Source organism: Pyrgilauda ruficollis, unplaced genomic scaffold (genome assembly GCF_017590135.1).
Source record: "Pyrgilauda ruficollis isolate IOZ18807 unplaced genomic scaffold, ASM1759013v1 scaffold5, whole genome shotgun sequence".
NCBI lineage: Eukaryota > Metazoa > Chordata > Aves > Passeriformes > Passeridae > Pyrgilauda > Pyrgilauda ruficollis.
In genome coordinates, this window is record NW_024526599.1 from 14,536,981 (window position 1) to 14,562,771 (window position 25,791).

General features: G+C 37.7%; 1 protein-coding gene across 1 annotated transcript in view; it reads left to right on the forward strand.

The window, feature by feature from the left end:
- Positions 1-25,791, forward strand: part of TENM3 (teneurin transmembrane protein 3) — a 407,391-nt gene that overhangs the window by 76,988 nt on the left and 304,612 nt on the right. The window contains exon 4 of the mRNA XM_041479936.1: positions 18,464-18,766. Within this exon, the coding sequence (XP_041335870.1) occupies positions 18,535-18,766 (232 nt within the window). The 5' untranslated portion in view covers positions 18,464-18,534. The remainder of the gene's footprint in view (positions 1-18,463; positions 18,767-25,791) is intronic.

Below are 25,791 nucleotides of genomic sequence, written 5' to 3' on the forward strand. Positions count from 1 at the left end.
ATACTGGAATGTAAATCATTCAACAAGAAAAACAAATTTTTCATAGTGATAGGCTGACTCACACATGTGTCTGACCTTGAAAAATGTATGTGTAATTTTGTTCCAGACATTAGACCCTTCAAAGTAGTAAGATTAAGTGTATATGTAAGTGTTAGCAGGTTTAGTGGCATATGGCTGTGTAGACACTCCAAAAAATGCATTTGGTTTCATTTTTTATTTAATACTTGTTTTCTTCTGAACCTGGACCCTAGTACCCTCTTCCTGCCTCCTCCACCCTCCAATAAAAATTAATGAACAGTGTTTTTTACTGCTACCAGTAATGTTTAATGATCTTAGTAGAAAGAGGCAAGCAATTAATTTGTGGAAATTCTTCCGGGTTTTAGCACACAATTCAGAGTATGAACATATTAGGAGGAGACAATGGGAATCTCATAAATAACAAATGCAAATACATTTTCAAGACTTTATGTTGATAATGCATTCACAGAGCTTACAAACTTTAGAGCAAGTAACAATGCAAATCTCTCATGTAGGTATTTTCCATCATTCATCAGTGTTTTCAAGTTACTTTTCTACTTAGGAATGACCCTTAAACTGAGATGATTTAATTGGTTTGATTTGTTACAGACAGTTGTGTGATGTTTCCTAGATGTTTCTCACAGTCAGGCAATAATTTAAATACAAAAATTTAAAAAATATATCAAAATGGATAGTGTCTTACATTAATGTTTCTGTTGTATGCTTTGGATGTGTTTTAACAACAATTTAGAAATATTGAGTTGATTTTTTTTTTCTTAGTATAATTTGCATTGGTGCTTGTTGTGCAGCATATGACACAATAAATGTATTGTACATGGCAGTCATTATGCCGGTTGGTATTTCTTGTTTACAGATGAAGATAAATTCTTAGCTCTCCATTTTTGTTTGCCTTCCTTTTCAATATGGTGTGCCTTGAAGATTAGTGCTGGTAAGAAATTCCAGTAAAAAAAATCCATGTTCCTAAGCACTGGTTATCTGTGTTCATCACAGCAGCCCAGAGAACAGGAGTCTGAACTGGACAGGTAAACCTAATGGTATCAATTAATTTGAATTAATTGCCCTGAATGAATTGTCTTTTTTGCTCTGATCCTCAGGTTTTTTTCATTCATCACTAGCAGAAGTGTAAGAACCCCAAATTTTTGACTTCCTTTCCAGCATGAAAAATCATCAGCAATTTTACAGAGCACAGTGATGTTATTGGTTGTTATTGCCTTGAGACAAAACACTTGAATAAGAGAGTTATTTCCTTTTCTTAGTTAAAAGTTTTGGTCTAAATAGGAGTTGCTATGCCTAATGATAAGTTGGATATAATCTATATTGAGCTTTATATAATGTTTTTTTGGTCTTTTTTGTTTCTATCATGTTTTTTGTTGTTTATAAAGCAACAAAAATAGCTGCAGTAATTTGTTGCACTTCTGGTATGAATTTCTAGATATATCTTCTGTATGCTGGTCATTTTACTCTGCTGTGGCCTTTGGGGAAGTATTTTGTCCTGAAGAGTCAGGCTGGCTTCTAGGGCTGAAGTATTTGTTGAAGATGAGAATCAACAGCCTCAAGTTTTAAGCTGTGCTGGGGGAAGGGAGTGTTTAGATTGGTTATTAGGACAAATACATTACCAAAAGGGTTGTCAAGAACTGGAAGAAGCTGCTCATTCAAGTGGTTGAGTCACCATCCCTGGGAGTATTTAAAAAAATGCAGATGTGGCACTTGGGGGACACATCTTTATTGTGGGCTTGACTTTGGACTCAACGCTCTTAGAGGTTTTCTTCAACCTTAATGATTTTTTGATTCTGTAGGTTGTGTGGCTAAGGAGAGCCTGCAGCTGCTTTTGTGATCAGCAGCTTACCTGATTCCCATTTGCAGGTGCAGTACCTGCTCTGTTAATTGATAGAAGAGCAGCCTAACAGTCCCCAGTATTCTCTCTGTATGTGGGATGTTCAGGCAGGATGCCTGAAGGGAAAAAAAATCCTTTTCTTAAAATTGCTGTATCATTTAGAATAAATGGATATGTAAATTTCAGCAAAATAACAGAACAGATATTTGAATTGCTCTCTTTACCAAACAAAATAATATCTTTTTTTTCCTGGAGTTGTGCAAAGGAGCTTAGGTGTTTATTAGAATATTTTAGTACCTGACATAATCCAAAACTTCACGTGGTAGTAATGTAATTTTTTTTTGAGAGATGCTGAGATGACCATATAAAATGATCAAGAACTGCTTTATGACTGTTTTGATTACTCAGTTTTGCACAGGATGTTTGCAGTGGGAGATAGCAGACATGCAGCATTTGAAAGGTGGGAAGTTTATAACCACTTTTGACTCTTTGGCATGCTGGTGATAGTCTGTATAGACTCAAGATATATAGGGAGATTTTAAATTAGAAACAGGGGCTTTGTCCTGCTGTCAGAATGACAAATATCTATTTCTGGTATTTTCTCTCAAGGAAGTATTAAAACAAAATTTATGAGAAGTGCAAACACATAGAGGTTTGTTTGTTAGTTTTTTTGGTTTTTTTGGGGTTTTTTTTAATTTTTGCGAAATTGATAATTTTTAGCTGTGTTAGGGGGACGTGGTTCTGAGAGAAGGGCACTTGGGACAAAGATTACCGTCCTCAGGATAGAGTGCTGCTCTTCTTTCTGCTGAAGCCTGAGAGAGGAGTTCATTGATCTCAATAATGAAGACATTGAAAAGTCCTTCAGCAAAACCGGGAGGCCAAATTTGACACTGTGATGTATCTAAAGTTATTTGGTAAGGAAGAAGGAAATGGGGGAAAAGATGTCACGTAACAAACCATGACCTGCTAGACCTTATTTGAACACTAAGGCTTTGGGGAGTGGGTTAGTTTGTTCCCTGCAGAGAGTGTTTGGGGTTTTTATGGGTTTCACTTTTTATTTAAGAAGGAGAGTGTCATAAATCTTTCCATTGCATTTAGGTGGTCATCTTCCTTGACAATTCAGTTGATTTCAGCCAGAGAAAGAAAAGAATTAAAGAGATGGGTAAAAATGCTTAGGGTCAAAGGATACTCTGGCTTTTCTCATGGTTAAATACAAACTTGTGGATCAGTGCATGTGGATTGTGCATTCAATACAATGTTAGATTTTTAAGTCATCTTTTTTTGAAAGATGAAATATTCACTATAGTATCCTTTGTGTACATATTTAGAATAAGCTTGCTTGGCAAAATAAAAAGGTTATTTAAGTGAAGGGAGGAGAAGTTTCAAGTAAACAGTAATTAATCCTTTAAATACTATGTTGCATGAGTCTGTCTTGCTCTGACAGATATCATTTTCAAATAAAACTGCATATTGTATGGTTATAAATTGACAGCCTTCCGTGTCCTTGCTAATCACAAGATTAAAGAGGAAGTAGAACTGAATTTAAAGTCTTTTCAAAAAAGGCTTGGAGCAGTGTGTTTTAAGTGTTAGTCTTTGGGAAACAGGTGATTATACTGCTCATACTTTTGTTTAAGAAATGTTTATCAAGTACCACTGCTTCTGTGCATCAGTATCAGATTGCCTGGTTACAATACATATGCTGGCATCTATTTTGTAATTAAGCATTAGGCCCACTGTACATTAAGTATCGGAAATAGCTCCTGCAAACGTGAGCGCTGGTGCTCTGTGTGTGACTGCTGAAACTTGTCAGTCCTTTGTGCTCCTATTATTTCTGGAGTCTAAGCTAAACAGACTAACTGCTGCTAAGAAGCTGTCAGGGGATGCATGTCAAACACTCGGTGTATCATGCGATCAGACCAGGGCTGGGGTACATAAGTCAGTGGCTGGAAGAGGGAAAAAAGTGACCTTTTTCTCTCAACATTGTCTTTACACTGAATGGAACAGATGAGTTTCTGAATTATTCACAGTACTGGAAGCTTATAATCATTAGCAATAGTGGCAGCAGCAGACGATGGAGACAGGGTTGAGTATTTTGTTAAAATGCCTTATTCTGAAGCTCATCAAAGGATTCATTTCACAAAACAGTCTCTGAGAATTTGGGTATTTAAGATCTGTGGGAGAAACAGTATTTTCTTCCAAAGAATCGAGAAGGAGAATATTTTCTTCTGAATTTTGTAAGGATCAGTGTTAAGATAAAGGTTAATATTAATCACAGGTTTTACACAGTAATGGAACAAAGAACGTCTGTGAAAAAGGTTTGCTATTTCAGTGAGTAATCACAATGAGTTGATTAGTGTTAGTAATAAAGCAGACCTTTTAACCCATAATGTGATTACTAGATATATAAATTACCTCTTTATCTAAACAAATAATTTAATATCCATAGTAGCAAAATGAACTTGAAACAAAGATAGTAAGATTGTCTTGGTTATAACTGACATGCAGTGGAAGGTAAGGCTTTTCTTGATGTCGTGAATAGTTTTGCCTACCTAAAATACAGACTGTTTATAGTTTCCTCAAAATTGTTAGCTTCTAATGATACAGTCTTTAAAATTCTTTTGTTTCAGCAGGTCAAATTTAGTACCATATTCTCTAAAGTTTCTTCTTTTAAAATTCTGTCATCTATTGATGCTTATTATTATAAATCTGGAAAGTAGGAACTTGGATGCAGTGTGTAATAATTATGCCATGGTTTAGTATGTCTTTAGTGTCCTATAACACACCACTCATCAGTCAGATGCTATTTCCCAAATCAGAGCTTGTGTGGCTGCATCCATTATCACTGTCACTCTCTACTGCGAGCTGCTAAAGACAAAGGTTTTGCATATGGAAAAAGTAGGGGGAAAGCAGTGCAAAGGGACTGGAAAGTTAATGTCCAAACCTCTCAGGAAACCAAGTTTTTAAAAATCTTGCAAAGCTTTTACAGTTCTCTCTTTGCTTTTAAAAAGTGTTCCTTGTGGATAGGAAAGGGCACTTTGTAGATACATTCTGAATCTTCTTCACTTAAAATGCATGTGCCATAGATAATGAACTGAGACTTTCCTAGTGGTCCAGTTAATATTTCAACATTGTTACACTCCATAGAATGTATAAAAACATATAAGTATCTGTAATAATACACTTAAGGATGTTAAACAGAACTTCCAAGTGCCTGCCATTTTTGGTGTTAATTGTTCCTCTGGGTTGTGAGGGTGGAAATAAACTGGCAGGTGGGGAGGTGTTTCCATGAAGTCACCAGCATTCTGTGCCTTCCACTGCAGAGAGCACGGTGTTCACAGTGGGTCTGGCATCTTACTTGATGTTGGTCCACTTAGGGCTGGTTTTATATGCTTTATTGTAGACTGCTTTATTTCCATAAGTCCCCAGCCTGGGTTTTAAGGTTTGCTTCAAAGCCTTCCCCAGCCTCAGGTGACACAAAGAGTTCTTCCTGTTACCCGGTGACTTCTACAGGGTGTCAGATGTTCCCTCTGTGTTTTGGGGGTCAGGCCAGGCAATAATTGCTCAACCACCTGGCAACTCTTAAAACCAGATAGGTGAAGACAAGTCCAGACAGCTCTTGAGACCCCGTGCTGTCCAGCCAGTGCAAAGCCTCTGGCCTTTCACCAGCATTGACAAGAATCCTATTTATTATGCTACTTCATATATAGAAATAAAATTAGATTAAAGCTTTCTGAAATCATGAGCATCTGTCTTGTATTTTCTGTCTGAGAGAACTGTGTCGGTCAACACTACCAAATGCACTCAAAACAGACTGACTGAAGTCATAGCTGCAGGTCAGAAACTTAATGAAATCTGGCTAAGGAGGTCTTTTTTTTTTTTAATGCTAAAGCAAAGAGGATACAAGCAATAAGCTAATGCTGTACTGCTTGTTTTTTCCAAACTCTATCAGACCCTTCTTTGTTGCTCCCCCAGCCTCAGAACCATCCTGTGCGCTTCACCAAGGCCCAGCAACAGCAGGAGAGGGGTGGGATTATCCCAGGGCTGCTCAGGCCCATAAGGCTGCAGAGCACCAGGATCCAGGGTTGGTCATCTTGGATGAGTGTTTGACTGAGAGCATCTGCAAGGGGGAGAGAAGGGAGGGGATGGCTATTATAGTTGCTGTTGCTCCTCGTTGTGCTTTTTAAAAAGAACAACTTTTCCTGCTTACTTTATTTGTTTTATTTTAAATAAATTTTAAACTGAATTTCTTCTAAGTATCTGCCAAATTCAGTTTGTCTCGTCTTCAGTCCATAGGGAGAACATAGACTCTCTCAAAAGACTCCCAAGCCTTTTTTTCCCCTCTGGTTGCATGAAGACCCAGATTCTAGAATTTTATCACCAGGATTCTGGCAAATGTTACTTTGTGCCTCTGAACTATGTCTCATGAAGCCAAACTGCTTCATGATTCATGGATAAGGCATTCAGAAATTCAATTGAATTCAGAGATTGAGACTGACAGACTGCTTTCTAAGGAAACTGCATTGTGTCCTCTCTCGAGCATGGCACGGACTGAGCTGGTCTGTGCAAGCGCTCAGGACTGATACCCTGGTGAGGTAAGGTGCTACCTCATTAGTTCTTATATTGTAGCTGTTACTGAGTCACTGTGGCGCAATCTCTAATTTAACAATTTTGCAGGACAGGTGCAATGTTTTTGACTTGCTGATAGACAGTATTTCTCAGGCAGCAGCCCCTGATAAATCTGGCACCTTTGCCAAAAGCTTCTAATTTCTCCCTTAGGTACGGAGGAGCATAGCCCTAAGGGAATAACAGGTAAGGAAATACAAAGCAAAACATAATTATCAACATTTCACTATTTTTAGTGATGCTGCTTTTGTTCCCATAATAAATTTTATTTTAGTTGACTAAATAGATAAAAGGAATTTGGAGACAATTAATTTTATGTTTTTCTGGCTTCAAAGTCCAAAACCAGCATAGAATTTTTCTCCTCGATGGTATTTTGCACATTTTACTAATGGCTTTGTAACCTATATTTGAAAACTTCTGCACATTATTTTTTTTAATGGGGAGGATCTCCTGTTATTCTTCAGGGGAGACTGGAAGAGTAACTACTGAAAAACTTAATACGTGTAAGAACATTCCTGCCTTGTCCCTCCAATGCTCCCTGGTGGTCTTGATTTGGTCACTTTTACCATAAATTCAGGAAAATACAATTTATCAGCATCTTGGTGGTTTGGAATGTACAGTTGCTGAAAGCACAGGGGAGTTAGATTAGGTACGTACACTTCCCAAGCTCTCTTGACTTAGGTTAGCTACAGAGTGGGCTTTTTACTTTAGATTTAGGAGAAGAACACTTCTAATATTACTTTCCCCACAGCATGTCTTTCATTGATGGTTTTTATTCATATGTATGAAACATCTATTTTTGTATGTACATGTATGTGCACATACACATTTCACGGCTTTGTAATGTTCAATTAAGGTTTTTAAGCATTAAGTAAGAGCTGCAAATGGGATAAGATCTGATGGGTATCTGTTTAATCATTCCACAGAACTATAAAATAGCTCTTTCCAATCTCTCTTTTACCTTCTTTGCTCTAGTCTCCATCAGTATATTTCAGACTCTCGGTGCAAGTCTGTCTTTCTCAGTTACAGCTGTGGTCTTTTTTCTGGGTTTTGTTTGCACTGCTTGCTGATTGTATGTAAGAATTCTTTGATTACACATACTTCTATTCAGTTATTTGGAGGCCCCAACTGACAAACAGGAATATTAAGATTTCCTTTATCTCTCCTGTTCCCCCATATGAAAGATAAACTCTCCCAGCACCAGCAAAGAACCTCTGTTAAATCTTTTTCTTTCTGAAGCCTGCTTCTTGGAAGCCTCAATTAACTTCAACACAAAAATTATATTACTAATCCTACCCGGCAGCTCTGTGCAGCACTACCAGGCAGTGTGGGTATGAATCGAAGGTGTGGAGCAGCACATTCATTGTTCCCAGCTGAATGAGCCCTCCCCAGAAGATGAGTATGTCCAGAAATGATAGCCGAGCAGTCTGAACCCCTTCATTCACCCTGCTGGGTGTGCTCATCCTTTCACCTGGGTGCGTTAAGAGCCTATGATATTAATCAGAACGGCTCCAGTCTCAGAGCTTATCTACATCAGTGGTTTTAAAAGTGCACTCTTCTGTCAGCATTGCTGCATCTGCACAATAGATTTTGCTAGCTTAAGCTATGACTTCTAGTAAATTCAACTGTGCTGCCAGAATTTTTCAGTACAGACCAGATCTCTCATTACTGATTTTTTTTTAAAGTATGTTCTTGACCTGTGCAAATACAGAGACAAGATTTTGATGCCACCAAGTTCAGGTACAGGTGTAAGAGGTTTCCTTCTTTTCTAAGGTTTCCTTCTTTCCTTCATTTCTTCAGTTCTGGATCACCCCTCAGGATCAGTTTTTTACTAAAAGTTTTCTAAATTCTTCTGAACATAGCTAACATAGTTAAAGAACTTCACCTTGGATTTTCTACTATTCTAGAGTTCTTCACTTTAGGAGAGACATGAGCCCCTCTGCTGCATTGTGTAGATCAAGGAAGTTTCTAGATCCTATCTTGTCATGCATCTCATGCCCTCTTTCTGTTTCTACAAAACTATCTCCAGTATCTAGACAATTCAGCAAAAAGTTAATGCTTGGAAGTGCCTATACTGGAACTGATGTTTTTGCCCTTAAATACAGAATAAGAAAATCACAAGTAGTTTCATATTAAGTATAAGGCCATGCAAAAGATGGATGATCCACTTTGTGTTTCATATTAAAAAGGAATTATAAATATTTGAAAAATAATAGGAATTAAACTACCTGCTCATCCATCCATGTAGTCCATATGGACAAGGCATCTTGACTGTCACCATAGGAAACACTCTCTTCCTTCTTCTGCATGTGTCTTCTGTGTCCTGTAAATGAGTGGAAGCCTCCAGTATTCCTGCCTTTGTCTTGCACCTCTGCTTGCTAAACTTACTTGATAAGAAATACAATTACATATTGTTTACTTCTGGTGTGACTGACCTGTGGAACTGCTCTACAAACTCCTATTGGATCTAAAAGGACTTAGTTGACAATTGGGAAATATTTTTATTATTCAGTTACAGTTAATTGTGCATGTGTTTGGAGACCAAATTTTCATTTATGTTGATAATGATAGAACTAGCCCATCCTTTAAAGGTCACCTTCAGATCTTTTGCTGAAGTAGATTGTTACTTTAATTAGAAGGATGTTTAATCACTGTGTGTACTGAGATATTCTGAGTATTATATGAAGTGGTAATTTGAAGATTTTAAAGAAGCATAATATGAAGGTGCTCAATACTTCCTGTAGAAGCTTGTGCTTGTTTTGCAGAACTGGAATAATTTGGCAGTAAAGCATATTTTAAAGTTGAGATTGGTTCTCTGACATGTGAGTGCAGGTGCTGTCACTGGGCTCTCCAGCAGCAGGTCAGCAGCAGGGTCAACATGATTGAAATTTAGTGGCATGTGGAAGCACAGCCAGGTGCCTTACCTGGTAACACACACCAGGGAAGGAGGAGGGCAGCAGGAGGTAGTTTTTCATCCTACTTCCCTAGCTTCCTGAAAGAGGCTTTGAATTATTGAGGGTTGATTGTTCTTTAAGTAGTTATGAGAGAGGGTCTTGGTTGGTAGTCAGGTAGGGTCATGCCAGAGGAGGCTGTGTGGGCACTTCCAGAGAGCAGTGTGCTCCTCTGAACACAATTGCTAATTACTGTGGGAAATTTTGTGTCTCGCATAGTTAGCCAAAGAACTTATTTTAAAACTGCATTATTCTTTTGTTTGCCCTAATCAGAGTCTTAGTTCTGTTGAAACTGGAGACAAAACCTGGGAGGTAAGAGGGGAATGGGGTAATTACAGGACAAAAAGTTTTTGTATGCCCTTTAAGGTAAGGCTAAAAATCTGATGCAATGAAAGGGATGCTTTGAAGGAGTTAGAACAGGGATTACAGAAAGGAAGTGATCCAGCAGGGCAAACAACCTCCAGCCTTTACTGTCTGCTGATGTTGGATTGTGCTGAAGAAGAGACAATTAGAGGTTGTGACAAGAGGACACAGCTTGTGCAGAGAGGGAAGCAGGAACCTGGGGAGTATAGAGGAACACATAACAGCTGATACCATCTGAATAGATGGGATGCTTAAATACAGTAGTAGGGATTGCTAATATGAACATAATCAAGTTAAGCAGTACTTTACTACGTCTTATGGTGGAATTTGTAAATAATATTTTATACTACTTTATTCGGGGTAGTAAGTGAATGTTGTGACAGTATGAATACAGAGTACTCATTTCTATGGGGATTTTTCATTATGTTTGGGAATTTTCTTGTTTGTATCTCTGTGGTTTTGATTTGTTGCTATTTGAGAAGGTCATCCAGGGGAGCAAGGGGATAACTTTGAACAAAACAGAGTTCTTGAGCACTAAAACAATTGTCAGTATGCCTTAAAAATCTTACTAGTCCTTCTTTATAGATATGAGTCTAAATAATTCTCCAGATTACCAGGCTGCAACAGTATCCTCATTATAATGACACTGGAACTGAAAAATCTGGTTACCTGTCAGATCATAAGGGAAAGGAAAATCTTGTGAATGACTCCTGTTTATATGGAATTTCAGTCTTCACTATGAGGAGCTGTGCTTGGAAACCAAGGCTGATGCTGCCTGTGTATCCTGTGTCATGCAACCAAAGCAATAGCTTCAGCACCTACGCTTAGCTATTTTTCACTTCCCTCTCCCATGTGTCTGCAATGACATCCTTGTTACAGTTTCCTCAGGTTCTCCTTTCATTTCCAGACACCTTCACAGTAATATTTTCAGCTCAGCCTTGTGACTGTATGCCCAGCTCTTGCATGTCACATGTAATACACTTCATTTCCCTTACAGTGACTTGAGAGATGTATTGTTTTTGAAACCTCACTACTGTCAAATTGTTTGAAATTAACTCTGAGTTGTTGAAGGGGGACTTGAATGATCGACAGTCTCTTCAGATGGTGAAGCTGACTTACTGATAGCTTTGTTCTCCAAAAAGAAATACAGAAATGACTGTGCTGTGCTCCCTGCTTGGGGACACAGGGACTGTAGCACCTTTGCTGATGTTCGTGGTTTGTTATATGTTGTTCTTGTGTCGCGTTCTCCATCCCACTTGTTTTAGTTTTACAAAATCGCTAGATTTCTGTATATTTGTTCCACAACAAAAGAGGACTCTGTAGAAGAGCTCTAAGCAGGTGCAAAAGTAGATTTGGGAGACATGATTCAAGAAGGAATTATGCTCGTATATATTAGGATACCATTAAGATAGCTTGAGTAAGAACACAGTGACGGAAAAGGAGTGTGTAAAGGATGAGAAGGGAAGGAGATGATGGCAAAAAGGATGAATTTCAAGTTTAAAGGAGTAGAGGGAAGTACTTGGGCCTTTTTAGTTGCTGCTGAGTAATAAATTACCCAGTGCTGACTCTACAAGTTTAATACTCTGTGCTGAAGTAAATGAGTCACAAAGTTCTTCCCTTCTGAAGTTTTCTTTGTTCTCTTCCTCCACTTGTTTTTCTCTTAAACTCTTTTCTCTTGCCAGGTTTTCTGTGTCATTTGTCTTCCCCAGTGGTGCCATGAGTGCTACTGGGTACTTCTCTCTCCTCTTTGTGGCTTGAGCTTGTTTTGTTATTAATTTTTTCTTTATACTCCGGCATTTCTGCTCACTTAACTTCCTTCCCCTCTGTCTTTTCATCACATGTTCTCACCCTCCTTTTTACTGAAGGAGCACACTGTATTATTAGTGTCTTTTGGTCTTCGTGTTCTCTTTCTCACGTAGCTCTTTCAGCCCTTGAGATAAAACACTTTTTATACAAATTCCCCACATTAGAGGTAGATGCTTCTCCTCAAGATCAGGGTTCATGACAGTTCCTCCAAAGGAGGAGCAGAAGCTGTCAGTGTGACCCTGGACCGAGTTCCTCTGCAGAGTCTGTTCCAGTCGGTGCAGTGGCTCAGCCCTCCCTCCTTGCACGCTGTGGGTTTTCTGCAGGGTCTGCTGGTGATTTATTAACCAGCACAGCCCCAGGCTGCACCTGTGGGGCCAGCTCGGGGTTATTTTCAGTTTTGTCTTAAGGTTTGTAGCCTTGCTGTGCAGGGGCTCCTGGCATGCAGAAATAGCTGTAGCTCCATCTCAAACACTGTTCTGTGTCCTCATACCCTCCCAGGAAAATGCAATCCTGAAATCTGCTCCCTTGGCTCCCATCATTCCATTTTGTCTTTCTGCTCATATTAGGGAAAGTATGAGGTGTACTTTCCCTCTTTCCCTCAAATCCCAAGGATTTAAATTTTAAGTAATGGCACCAGTATTTTTATACAAGCATCAATGTCTGTGACTAACCAGGATGCTGCAGAGGTCTTTATCTTGCTGATTTTCCTGACTCTTATTGCAAGAAATTTCTGTAATGCACACAGAGTACATTTATTTGTTGTTTATTCTGTCTCTAATGTAGTTAAGATTTTTAGATAGATTATGTAAAGTAACTTTTATATTAACATTACATCCTGTTGTGATGGTAGATATGAGTGTTCTGTTCCTCTGGCTGATGCAGAAAAATACAAAATAATTTTTACTTGTTTTACTTACTACTCTTTTTTTTTTTTTTTTTTTTTTTTTTGCATGCATGTTTTTGTTAGGGTTTTTTGCTGGGATTTTTTGTTTGTTTTTAATTTGATTCTAAAATGTAGAGTTACTTAGTGACTTCAAGAGGCTTCTTTTAAATTGTAGTTTGTGAACTGTCTGACAGGCCATCTGTTTCTCACTCCCCCTTAGGAAGGCTGACTTGGGATATATTCTCTCTAGTTTCTACGCTGGAAGACAGACTTTTTATATTAAGTGAGTTTCTAGATATGATGACCTGAAATGTCCATGTATTAAGAGTCATCAGTTTGACTAATGGCACACCATGGCTACAGATCATCCTAAGCACCTCTTCAAAGTGTCATTTTTCCAGCTCAGTTGATTTCTGACATATCTCACTTTATCAGCCATTGAAGTGGAAATTTCATCACTCTTTTATGCTTTTTGAGTTTTTCTTAGTATTTGTTTGTAATAGGTTTTATGGGTGATTAGTTGTGCGAATTGTGACTTTTTTTTTGTGGACAGAAGATTTTCTTAATTTTTGCGTATTGTACCTAAGCATTTTAATCTACCTGTTAGCATGTATCAGTTGAATTTTGCTTTGTTCTTCTGCTGTTAAAAGGCTGTGAAATACTATACCTAGTGCAATTTGTAACTAATGCAGTATTTACATTCATTTAACCTGGTCAACAATTACAGGTACAAAGGAAATTATTATTTAATGAAAATAATGGCACTTGCAGACATGCATCTGTTGAACAGCACTACTTAGATGCTATTTTCAGCAACTGTTGTCAATGCTGAGAATAGGCACTGTCTTAGCTTGCAGCCTGTAAAAATCCTCTGCTCTTATTCCAGAAAGAAGCTCAAGCCTGCTTCTTCTCCCAGAAATCTTAGGGTTCTTGTACTGCTTGTGTTTATGTAGAATCGTGAAAGCAGATTTGGTCCTCGTCTAAGCAAGGGTTCAGACTGCTTTCACCTAGGAGGCACTGTGGAAGGATCAATGACTCTTCATTTGTAATAATGGTAATGAATAACAAAAATAACAATAATTCAAAAATAATGTAGGTCTCTGGAGCTGGGAATACTATGATTCTTTGAAATGTCTAAGTTTTTAGATGGAGATGTTGGGAGGGAAGTTTGTGATATGTAATATGACAGTTCCTTCCATGTCTCAGTTTTCCTGGCCTCGGGGAGGGGAGAAGGGCTCAGCTCCAACAGCATGCTGCTTTCCTTGCTGCTGCTTCTCCTTGAGACTGAGGAGGAGAGTTTGTGCTTCCTTGTATTTCAAACTCTCTTACTGTTCTCCTGTGACAGAAAAATGTACAAATTTTATCTTTCCTTTTTTTGAAAATTTTCTATTCCAGCTCTGTATATATTAATGACTCTCATTATTTAGAATTAGAACTAATTCCAGTTTTGCTTTGTATGTTTAGAAATGTCTAAAATGGATATAGATGTTGAAAGGGACTGTAGGAGATCCATAAATCAACCTAAGCAGTGACATAATCTTTTCTATACAATTATCTTGTCATTTCAATAACAAACATATTTTATTTCTTACCTGTTTACTCTTTCATGCTTCTGTAGATTCTTAGATATCAAAGGACATAAAATACTGAGGTATATTTAGTCTTCTTATTCAGGTACATTGATGTTCATTGAATCATGTTTAATGCTGGGAGAAGTTTCTCCAAGTGAGAGGTGGGGAGGGAGCACTGTGTACCTTGGGCACGATTGCCATCCTGCTGCTGAACTGCAACAGCTCTTTGAGGAACTCAGAGTTCAAGGTGTTGAATGAAATGCAGTCATTTTCTATAACATTTTAAATGCCTGCAGGCATGCTAAAGTTGTACCTGGGTGTTTTGGATAAGTCTGTAGCATGACCTTAATGCCTTTTTAAGTCTTACCAATTTAAGTATGTCTGTGGTACTTTTCTGTGCCACAGTGTAGAACTTAACTATCAAGTGTTTTTTACTGAAAAAAGCTAAGTAACTGTGATTTGGTTTTTGGTTGTTTTCTTTTTTTTTTTGTTTTTCACTACCTCAATTTTATTTCATGTTGCCATAGATGACTAAGAGAAACTGATGAAAGGCTGTCCTGGTAAATTTTAAATGCAGTGTAAACTACACTAGTAGTCAGTTTTGTCTGTATCTGAGACATCAGTCATTGAAGCTTCTGTGGTAGCTTAGACACTCATGTGTGAACATGCCTTGTGCTCAGTTTTAGTGTTTGCACTTGGTGTCTCTACAACACTTAGAGTAAAAGAAGGAATTTTGATTGTTTATTTGTTTTAATTATTAATTGCACATAATTTATCAGACTTGGTAATTAAATATTGTGCTAAAGGTGTTAATGATGGCAGAGGTCTAAAATGTAGCTTGACTCATAAGGGAATGCGCTCTTTGATCCCAATGACCTGATCACAACAGGAATTGCTTCTCTGCTTCTTCTCTCCTTCCAAAATTAAGTTGAAAGAAATATTTAAATATTATTTTTTAAATGGGCATCTCCTCTTTATGGTTTCAAGCTGTTTTAAAAATTTGGAGTGAGACTGGGAAAGTAGATTCTGAGTGTGCAATCAGCTGAGCCGTGTAGAGGAATGGGCTGAGTGTGACTGTATGGGAGCTGACATGTCAGCCTGATGCTCAGTGAACACCCTCCTGTGGAATTCAGCCAGGAGCCCCTGACTCTGCAGAGATCACTGAAGAGGTCATGGGAGACCCCAATGCTCAGTGGCACAGATGAGCATCCTCAGTTTTTATACTTTCAAAAGTATTGCACAGGAACTTGAAGTAGTGGCACGCACCAGTGAAATATTTTTTTTATTTTCTGCAGTCCATGCAGGCTGTTTCACGTTAGCATTGCAGTATAACACAGCAGTATATAGCAGAGCTGGACTGCCATCCTTTTGTGAGTGTGTTAGTAGTTCAATACCTTTGTAAATATTGCTCTGTGTAAATTACTTCATTTAGTTGGGGTGAAGCAACCTGATAGACCATAAATATTGACATATGGGCAAAAATTCTTTGCAGATGAAAGCAAGTGTTTTATAATACATCTGAAACTAAGTTTAATTCTCCTTGGTTTAAGATTTTAATCTGATTTTTTAAATTAGTTGCTCTGCATTTGTCTATCCCCGCCAAGACCCTGAGATGCAGCTTTAATGGTGTAGGAAAGAGAAGAGAAGAAAAAAAGGAAATATGATCAAATCTGTGCAGCAGTGGTTCATTTAAATCTGTGAAGATGTGAATGGGAAGTCTTGTTAGTATTTTAGTAGTGGCCTTTCAAAGAAAGGGGCTGAGTAGATGCAGTGACAGTTTGGGTTTTTATTGAAATAATTTTCTCAAAAATTGAAAATACTTCTCTCATTTGGGTGTGAGAAGTGTTTCTAGGGAAGAAGAAGGGGTGATTCATAATGTATCAATGATTCAAGTAAAGATGTAGTAAAGCCATCTGCAAGTCTCCTTTTGTTTGACTTGTCACTGCTGACTTACCCTACTTAAACATTAATTCTGATATTTGTTTCTGTGTTCTGCAAATATGTTTGTGTTCTCCCTTTCTGCTTGTTGTCTGATCACAGTAAAGAACATTTATTTGTAGACAGTTCTTTAAGATAGCTTTTATTCTGTCTTCTATTAGGTATGTGTATTAATTCACTGATGAAATAATTCAGACACAAGCCTGAGGATGTTGTTTCCTAAGACTTGCTGAGACATGTTATTAATTTTTAAAGTTAAAGGCTACTGAAAGTAAACAGGTGATTTGTATAATGCCAGATTCAAAAAGATCATGTTCTTAAAACCTAAAAGGTTTGTTGTATTGTTTGTGTTGTTATTTTGGTGGGTTTTTTTTTTTCAAAAATGCTCACAAATAATCCAGTAGTCCTCATTATTCTGGCAGGATAATCACTGCTGAAGTGTCTCTGTAAAGTGGTGCTGTTAAACAGCTTGTATTTTTTTAACCTTTTCATTCGTTGGCTGAAGAGACAATAGGTAACCCAGAGAACTGCTTTTTGAAATTTTATTAAATTCATTGACTTTGGTGAGAGGCAGATCAGTACTTCTTCGTGCTACAGCATAGATTAAATCTTTGAGGATTTCAGCTTGGTATGGTAACAGTGTGTTCTGCAAATAAGAGTTTGGTTGGTTTGGCTTTTGTTGTGCTTTTTTGTTGTTGTTTTGGGGTTTTGTTTTTTTAACATTATAAAGGATTTTGGAAGCTTGGATAAAAATAAAAATTATTTCTTCTTTGATGGTGAATAGTCATGATGATGAATAGTGTGTGTCAGTTTTCCCATGGTGCAGTTTAGAAACACTAGGAATTAGTGGCCCTTTAAAGTCTTGACATGCTTAGATGAAAGGGGAGGTAGGCTTTGCACTGCAAAAGAATTCCTGTGTGTATTTGTTAATAATGATTTTTCAGCATCACAATTCAGTTTAATATTAATAAAACACAGAGTTTATAACATGTCTCGTAAAGTGATTTTTCCTGGAAAGTACTTGCATTTATTAGAAAATCAAATGTTTTAAAATCTGAGTGTTTCATATAAGCTAGAAAGATGTGCTACCTGGGCATGCAAACAATTTAATAAACTGTTGTCTTGTAAAACTTCTTTTTTTGATCATGTAAAAATTTCAGTTAACCACTTAAAATTTGAAAATATAAAAGTAGTTTGTTTCCTTAAATGGAAGTGTTTGGAGCTTTATTCTCGAGTCTAAACTGAGCTTCACATAGGCCAAGAAGTGCAAAAACCTTTTTGGAAAATTGCAAAACAAAATTATAAAGGACTGGCTCTTGTTCACAAACTTGAATTATGGCTCTGTAGCAAACTAAATACTCTCGGAAAATATTTTAGGGAGTGACAACTAATTAGTTTGATATTAAGTGTTTAAATAAGTGAAGAGTTGTAAAGCAACCTTATTTTTGCAGAAAAGAGTGCAAATGGAGTTTGCTGCTGCTTTGTGATATGTGTTGCTGTGTGATATGCATATACCTTCTCAGCTGCTTAAAGATAAAAATTATATTCTTAACTTTATTTTAGCATTTCTATTTATAAAACAAAAACAGAATTTCCAGGCTTTCTTGCTGAAAGATAAGATAAAAAGATATTTTGGTTGAGGGTGCAGGACCCAAGAAATTAAACTGAGATGTCTGGTTTTGAAAACTGAGAAGTCTTGTTTTGAAAACACGTGAATTAAATATTAAAGCAAAGTAAATAGTAATAGAAATATGATTCTTACTGTAATATTATTTAAAAACTTGAGGGGGGAAAAAAAAGTATTTCTGACTGTCATTTGCAAATCAAATATTTTCTTGTCTTCTAGCACAGCTTGCATAGAATATACTGGCTTGGATAAACCTTTCTGTACATCACCTGTGTTGTTTTTGTAGCTTGCTGTGAAATTATGTGTACATATTATCTGATGAGAATAATTTTCTTAGAATAGCAATTACAGTAAGAATTATAGAAGTCTAAAATTCTACAAAAAAGTATAAAACCCCAAACATTAAAACCACACATTTCCAACAAGCAGAAGAAAGCCAGATTTGCCATTTAAGCATGCAGGCTTCTCAGAAAAAGAAAAAAACCAGCTTAACTGCAGATAGATCTTAGGCAACATATTCTTAAAGCTGAAAAACTACTGTTTTTCCAGTCTGTTCTCTGCTCCAATCACTGTTGGCTTTTGATCTTTTAATCTGTTGTATAAAAATGAGTAATGTTGTGGTGATGTTTTTCCCAAGAATGTTTTTGCGAATGTTTTAGATCAGGGTAGCTCGTGCATGGAATTCTGGCAAATGTTACAGAAGTGCTTCTGACCCATTGCTGAGCAGGTCTTTCTTTCTTTCTTTCTGTTCCAGACAGTTAGGGATCAATTACAGCCATTAGAGATCATTGTAACACATCAGTGGTTGTCTTTCTAATTTTATTATAGGTGAATGTAAGCTGAATGTAGAGAAGACTTCCCAAAAAGCTGGACTGATGTGCCCAGAGAAGGAATGAAGTATGGATGTGAAGGAACGTAGGCCTTACTGCTCGCTGACAAAGAGCAGACGGGACAAGGAGCGCCGCTATACAAATTCTTCTGCGGAAAATGAGGAGTGCAGAGTGCCTACTCAGAAGTCTTACAGCTCCAGTGAAACCTTGAAAGCTTTTGATCATGATTCCTCTAGGTTGCTGTATGGAAACCGGGTAAAAGATTTGGTCCACAGAGAAGCAGATGAGTATACCAGACAAGGTAGGCAAGATGTTTGAACTCAGAGTGTATAATTCATTAGTTCCAAGGCATTCTTGCTGCAGGAAGAGTATGTTATTTTACCAGTTTGATCAGTTTGGTAAGACTCCACACACGTAGTACACTTCCCTCGTAGCTCCGTAAATGTTTTACAGAGATGGGGAAGCATTGTGTACCATCTTTGGAATAAACAATATATGATGCACAGGAGGGAAATGGCCTGTGTTGGGCAGTGGGTCAGTGACAATATTGCAGAGTCGAGTGTGAAGCATTCAGGCCTTACCATTTAAAAATAGACCCCCAGTTATTTGGCTCATTAATAGGTTGCCCAAAAGTTTGCCATTCCACTATATCTAAAAATGTAAATAGTTTAGAAATTAATAAAAAAGAGATAAACACAAGTGTTCCAAGAAGACCAAGCCCTATGAATAGATTTGTGGAAACATAGTGTGTCTGGATGAGCATAAAAATAATTCATTAGCTCAGTGCTTTTATATTTTAACTTACAAGGGCTGTAAAAGAGCACTGTTCAGTGAGTAAGGTAAATTAGTTCACAATTTGTTCATTTGGGTGTGTTGGATTATTTTTTTAGTGGTTATCCCTGATATGTAACCAGATGGTAGTAGGTTGCTAAAGCTCACTGTTGAGTTTTTCAGTTCAGGACTGGAGTGACATGAGAAGTCTAAATATCCATCAAGATGCTCAAAACTTGAATGAATATGGTTCTCTTACTGTAGCTGACTGTGCTTGAGCACAGGGTTTGGACAAGATATCCCAAGAGGTCCCTTTAGATCTAAGGGTTCTGAGTGATCAAACTCAGCTCCAATTAGGGTTCAGCACTTACGCTGAACTTTTGGATTCAAAACTACAGTGTCTGGAATTGATACTTCTACATTTCCACAACTAAGCTACTTAATGGAAAGAGAAAAAAAAAAGTTATTAAATGTGTAGAGTACTTCAGCCCAGCTATCTAAAAGGATAAAGCTAGGCCAAGAGCTGTGTGAACCTATGACTCAGGTTTCTGTTTAAAGCTATCTCCTATTTTATGCGGAAACAAAAGTAGATTTAGAAATCTCACTCCTGGTGAGACAGTCCTTGGTTTTAATTTTAGAATATCTAAATCATTTTTTCCATTGATGTTTTTTCTCAGTTTCATTTAGAATAACTTTACATTAAAATTAGAGCTGGGCAGATGGTGTTGACTTCTTTGCCTACTAGTGTTTGCAAGGGAAATAAAAATATTTCTCTTATGCACATGTAACTGAGGCTTGCTGCTACTCTACGTTCTGCTGTTTATTTTTGGTTTCTGTGATGTGTTGAAACTTCAGGTTATCACTGTTTTCTACTTTTTAAGTCATTAGTCACCTTGACATCATTACTTTAATGAGGTAAAATCAAGAGGAAGTTTTCTAAGACCTGTGGGCACTGTACTGTGTGTACAGTACTGTGGGCACTGTCTTAGTACTTAGCATAAAATTATGTCAGAACAGGCACCATTTATTTAATCAATTCATAAACTGTCGCCTGACTAGAATATTATTATTTTTTAAATAGCGATAACAAACTGGAAGAAGTTGTGGTCTGGCATGTCACATATGATGGTGCACTGCAGCTTCATTTTTGCTCCTTTTCACTTTCTTTAGAAAAGCACACAGTATTTAGCTAATACATCTTAGCCAATATGCAATAAATTGCATGTCTATAGGCCTAAAATGGCAGTCTAGGATGGATAATACCCTCTTCACCTTTCAGTGGTCTCAGCACTGTCTTCTGTGCCCATTTAATTTCCCTCATTGTCCTTTCAATTCTTTTTGTATGGCTTATTGGCTTCCTGTAGTGCAGACCAGTTTGGCCCCTTTGGGGACTACCTGCAGGTTTGATAGGTCAGGTAAATAAAGGGCTTGTTTCAGGTAAAATGGTACAATCCTTTGATTCATCTTTGACTGAGAATTTACAGCTTCTGGCATTGGAAGTATTTTGTGGAAAAGGTCCTCAAGGTCATTTCAAAGGTTTTTAAATAATATATAAAAGATGCTTCCCTGTTATTTTTTTCCTCTCTGCCTAGAAACAGTATGAGATTTGTGGCTTTGTTGACAGTGTAATTGACAGCCTCCTAATTCAACAGGAAATTATTCTGTAAATAAAAATGGCAACCTTTAATAAATACCTTTAATTGGGAATGAATGTTAAAAATTAATCATGACCAATATTTCACTTTCTGCCCTGACTGTGTAAAACAAAAATATGAAATTTCTGGTGTCAGCTGGAAAGTTACTGGAGCAGTTATGTGAGGTTCTCAAGTCTCTCAAATGTGGAGGAATTCAAATCATAAAATCATGGACTCTTCTGAGTTGGAAGAGATCCAATCAGGATCACTGAGTTCAACTCCTGGCCATGTGGAGGACACACCAGGAATAACACTGTGTTCTTGAGAGTCTTGTCCAAACACTTCTGGATCTCTGTCAGGTTTGGTGCTGTGACCACTTCCCTGGGGAGCCCGTTCCAGTGCCCAAACACCCTCTGGGTGAAGAACCTTTTCCTAATACCCAGCTTAAACTACTTGTGATGCAGCTTCAGGCCATTCCTTGGTCTCCTGTCACTGATCGCCACAGAGAAGAAAGAGATCAGTGCCTGCCCCTCCTCTTCCTCTCACAAGGAAACTCTAGAGTGCACTGAGGTCTCTCCTCAGTCTTCTCGTCTCCAGGATGAACAGACCAAGTGACCTCAGCTGCTCCTCATATGGCTTCTCCCCAAAGCCCTCCAACATCCTCATTGCCCTCCTCTGGATGCTCTCCAACAATTTAACATCTCTCTCATGCTGTGGCACCCAAACCTGCCCCCAGCAGTGGAGGTGAGGCTGCCCCAGTGCAGAGCAGAGCAGGACAGTCCCCTCCCTGGCCTGGCTGGTGATGCTGTGCCTGATGAAGGGCAGGGTTGGCCCGCCTGGCTGCCAGGGCCCTGCTGGCTCACATTTAAAATGTCAGTATGTTTTTTTATCCCTGATACTTTAGGGTAAATCCCTAGAAAGCTTTCTGCTAGTGAATCAGACATTTGCTGTCTCTTCTTCCTGAGTTGTTTCAGTACATGTTTTTTGTGCTTCCTCTTTCCCAAAATCCAGTGGCAGGAATTCAGAAAGGGATACTGCTGTTGGAGATAGGTGTGCTTTATTCATGGTAGCTTTATTCCATGAGATCTTTTCTTGTGGAGAGGAGATTCTCCAATTGTCTGTTCCAGTCTAATGATATTTTTTTCCTCATGAGTTGAATTTCTGTTGCTTTAGATTAATTACATTAATAGAAATATGAGCCCAAAAATAGATATGATTGTCATTATGATTCTCAAACCAGCATTTAAAACATATTGTAAAGTATTTGGACATGAAATTATTATATAACTGGGGACTATCTTGTTACTTTTGAAACCCACCTAATAGAACTAGAAGAGCAAGTCAGCTGTTGGCAATTGGAACTACATCTAGGCAACAGGCTTTCAGTTAACATCCATGAGAGATAAGACCTAGTGCCATTTCCTCTTTTTCTTCAGCCCCTTCACCTGTTGCAAAACTGGTTTTGTTTTAAACATTTTAGATGAGGATTATTTAGCCTACTATTTTTAGAACTTTTAAATTAGTTATTTATTTTCTCTTTGTTTATAAACCTCACAGGAGAGCATTGTAAGTGAAGGTCATAAGCCTTTTCTTTCCTAAAGTTAGTTTCAAGAAAGACACTCAATTTTGTATTACTTTGAGAAGATACCTAATCTCATGCTTGACAATGGCTGAAGCTCCATGAAAGACTGTTTACTTTAAAGGTGTGGTGATATGATAGTCTGTTTATGTGTTAGGGAAGAAGATGACACCTGTTTTCATATACTTTGACGTATCCATCTATATAGAGCAGCCTGATTTAAATGTGCTTCTCTACTTGATTTAAATGTACTTCTCTAATTGAATTCAGCAACTGAAATGCTTGTAGTTAGACCGGGGCCATTGGTGAGGGATTGAAACTAGATGATTTTTAAGGTCCCTTCCAAGCCAAACCATTCTGTGACTGATTCTATGATTGTGTAGTGCATTATGCCCAAGTCTCTTGCTCAATTCAAGATTAAAGCTGTTAGTATGAAGATGAATTTCTCTTTTGTACAGAGAAAAGTTCCTGTGTTTAGAAATTTTGTAGTGCTTCCTGTATGAAGTGATATAAATGATAGTACATAGGAGACTGCTATGCAAAAATATCTGAAAGTGTGGCATGACTACAGTGTGGGTGGGAAGGATGGTAGAAATACAGAAAGTTAGCAGTATTTTTAAATTGCATTTGGAAAAAAAAAATTGAAGTAATACTTTTATAGTATTAATATAATTGAAAAAAGATAATTAATCAAACCTGGACTCACAATAACTGAAAAACTTTGTATTTTAGTAAGAAAAATGCAGGCATGGAAAACCTGTGTTTTATTTACCATTGGATACATGTTAAAGGGAAGAGGGGGCTATTAAATACCTCTCCAGTAGTCATTGTTCCATTTCAAAGACTTTTGTAATTGCAGAACAGGGTAGTGGTCCTACAGAGGGATCCATGTATCATGTCAGTGAGATTTTGCACAGGAACAGAAGCTGACCCACAAGCACGTGTGCAGAATTCAGTGCAGGTTTGTGCATGTTTATCTCTTCTTACAAAATAGTCACAGCACTGTTTGCAAACTGTGTGAATTGGAAAACTGAGTTGTTGGACACCTTTTTCTATTAGAAGACCCGAGGAGGTAGTTTGAGTCAAATTTTTACTTTTTGGAAGTTTGAGTCAAATATGATTTAGACTGCGGGTAAAGTTGTTTAGTTTTCTTAGATGGCAGTGAGAATGACTTCATTGTGTTTATCAATCAGAACAGTTCATTGTCAGCCAAGTCTCAAGATCAATTTAATTGCATTTTATCCCTTTCAGTTTTGCTGGAGAAACCATTCCTATGCACAGTTTTATACCTTTACTATTCTGGAAAACTTAAGTGCATAAATTAGATTAAATGCCCTAAATACCTTCTTGAAGCTGCTAGAAGAGAGGGCAACTGTATCAAGTAAGTAAAGAAAAAGAATTCCTTTCCTTCACAGCATGCTGGAAGCACAGCATGCTTTTTAGCACCCAGGAATGACCCAGCTCATTCCTGAGTGCTAAAAAGTAGAGCCATGTGCAGTACGTTACAGTGTGTGGATGTATCGCAGCTACTGTTCAACTGCTACTCCCATGAAAATTAGATTTAGGTGCTAGAAAAATATCACCATTCAGCAAAAGAGGTACCTGAAAGAGTGATATATATGCTTTGAAATTTTTATTTTATTACATAAGATATTAAATACTGTCAAGGATACATTTTTAAGACCTTAGAAACTGGTATCTTAATTGCAACTACTATCTAATGTAATATGACTCCAAAGTCTATTGCTTTAAATTCTAGCTGCTCAAAATGAATTATTTGGATAGCACAATGTTTAATGTTTTTAGTCACTGTAAATGTCAACTGTAGGATGAAGGGATTTAAATGGTCATGTTTTTAAACCTAAAGGTTGAGTACTTTTACCTGTCCGAAGCAGTGGAAGGATCGATACCTAAGAACATTTTGGCTTTCCACTACCTGGTCTTTATTGATGAGCTCATTTTGCCTATTGGGTAGGCAAGTGTGCCTCAGTAGAACTGCATCAGCTTACTTTGCAAGGTATTTATATGAAGGTATGAAATAATATATTAGTGACTTTGTGGTCTCCCAGTGAGCAAATTAATTACCATTCAGTGACACGGCAAGCGCTGTCTCTCAAAATCCAAGGCAGATATTAGAATCAGTGTTTTATGCTTCCTGGCTGCAGTGCAGGATGTGTCCTGATTGTCATCGTGACAGATCCTTTTTTGTTCTGCTGAAACATGGCCACCTGCAGTGTCTGTCTGATTTCAGTGGGTAACTTCTGTAAGCAGCATACGGCGCCAGCATGTTCTGGATAATTTTGTGGCCTTGAGCTAAGCACATAACCTTCTGCCAGAGGTGTTTTTTTTCTTTTTTACCTTGTGTAATACAGGAATAATAACACCTACCTACCTCACAGGCATTTTAGGAAGATTAATTAGTTTATGTTTGCAAAATGCTTTGAAGATGAAAAGCACTGTAAGTGCTAAGTAGTATTATAATCTCTCATTGTTATACTAGTAACTTCTTACAGCAACAATAAGAAGTTAATTGGTTTTCAGGTTCCAGGTGATAAGGATATGTTGACTTTTAAAGTTATTCTATTAGCTGCAAAGTGGTATGAAGAAAAACATTTCACTTTTATTTGATTAGGAGTATATTTAGTTCACGCTCAGTGATATGCACACATGCTCTAAGGTATTCATCGAGGTGAAATTGGCCCCTTGTGGGTCATGGCCTGTAGATGAGCTACAGATCTAGAGACGAAGGGTAATTGTGATTCTCCAGGGAGAAATCAGCCTTGGTTATTGGCAGCACACTGTTTGTTCAGGCAGTTCTACAGACACTACAAGTCCATAGAGCAGAAACCTTGTCTTCAACTAGTCCAGTTGCAAAATAGGAGAATTAAGTTCTTGATCATAATGATTAAGTATTTATAAGGTGACCAAGAGGCCTTCACAAGGATTTTCAGCCTCATGGAAAGGAAGATAATGTAGAGGGTCTGTAAGCGCTTTTATATCTTTCCATAGCTCATGTACGGAGATGTATGTGCTGCTTCTGTTCATAATAAAAACTAAACGGTGGACTGGGGAGATGAATGGATCCCATGCATGGCTATAAAAGATGACTTCAGTATGTTAACATCTACAGAGAGGATAAAGCTAGAGCAGTGTGCAGTTAGAGATGGGATGAGGAGAGGAATGAAAGAAGCTGAAGAGTCCTGTCTCTCCTGTCTGTTGATTTAGTGCTTAGGGCTGAGAGTCAGGGCTGGAGGCCAAGCTGTGAGTGATTGCTTATTCCATCACTGGCAAATAAATGCATAAAGTGAAGCAGAGATGTAAAATGGGGGTAATTTCTCAGAA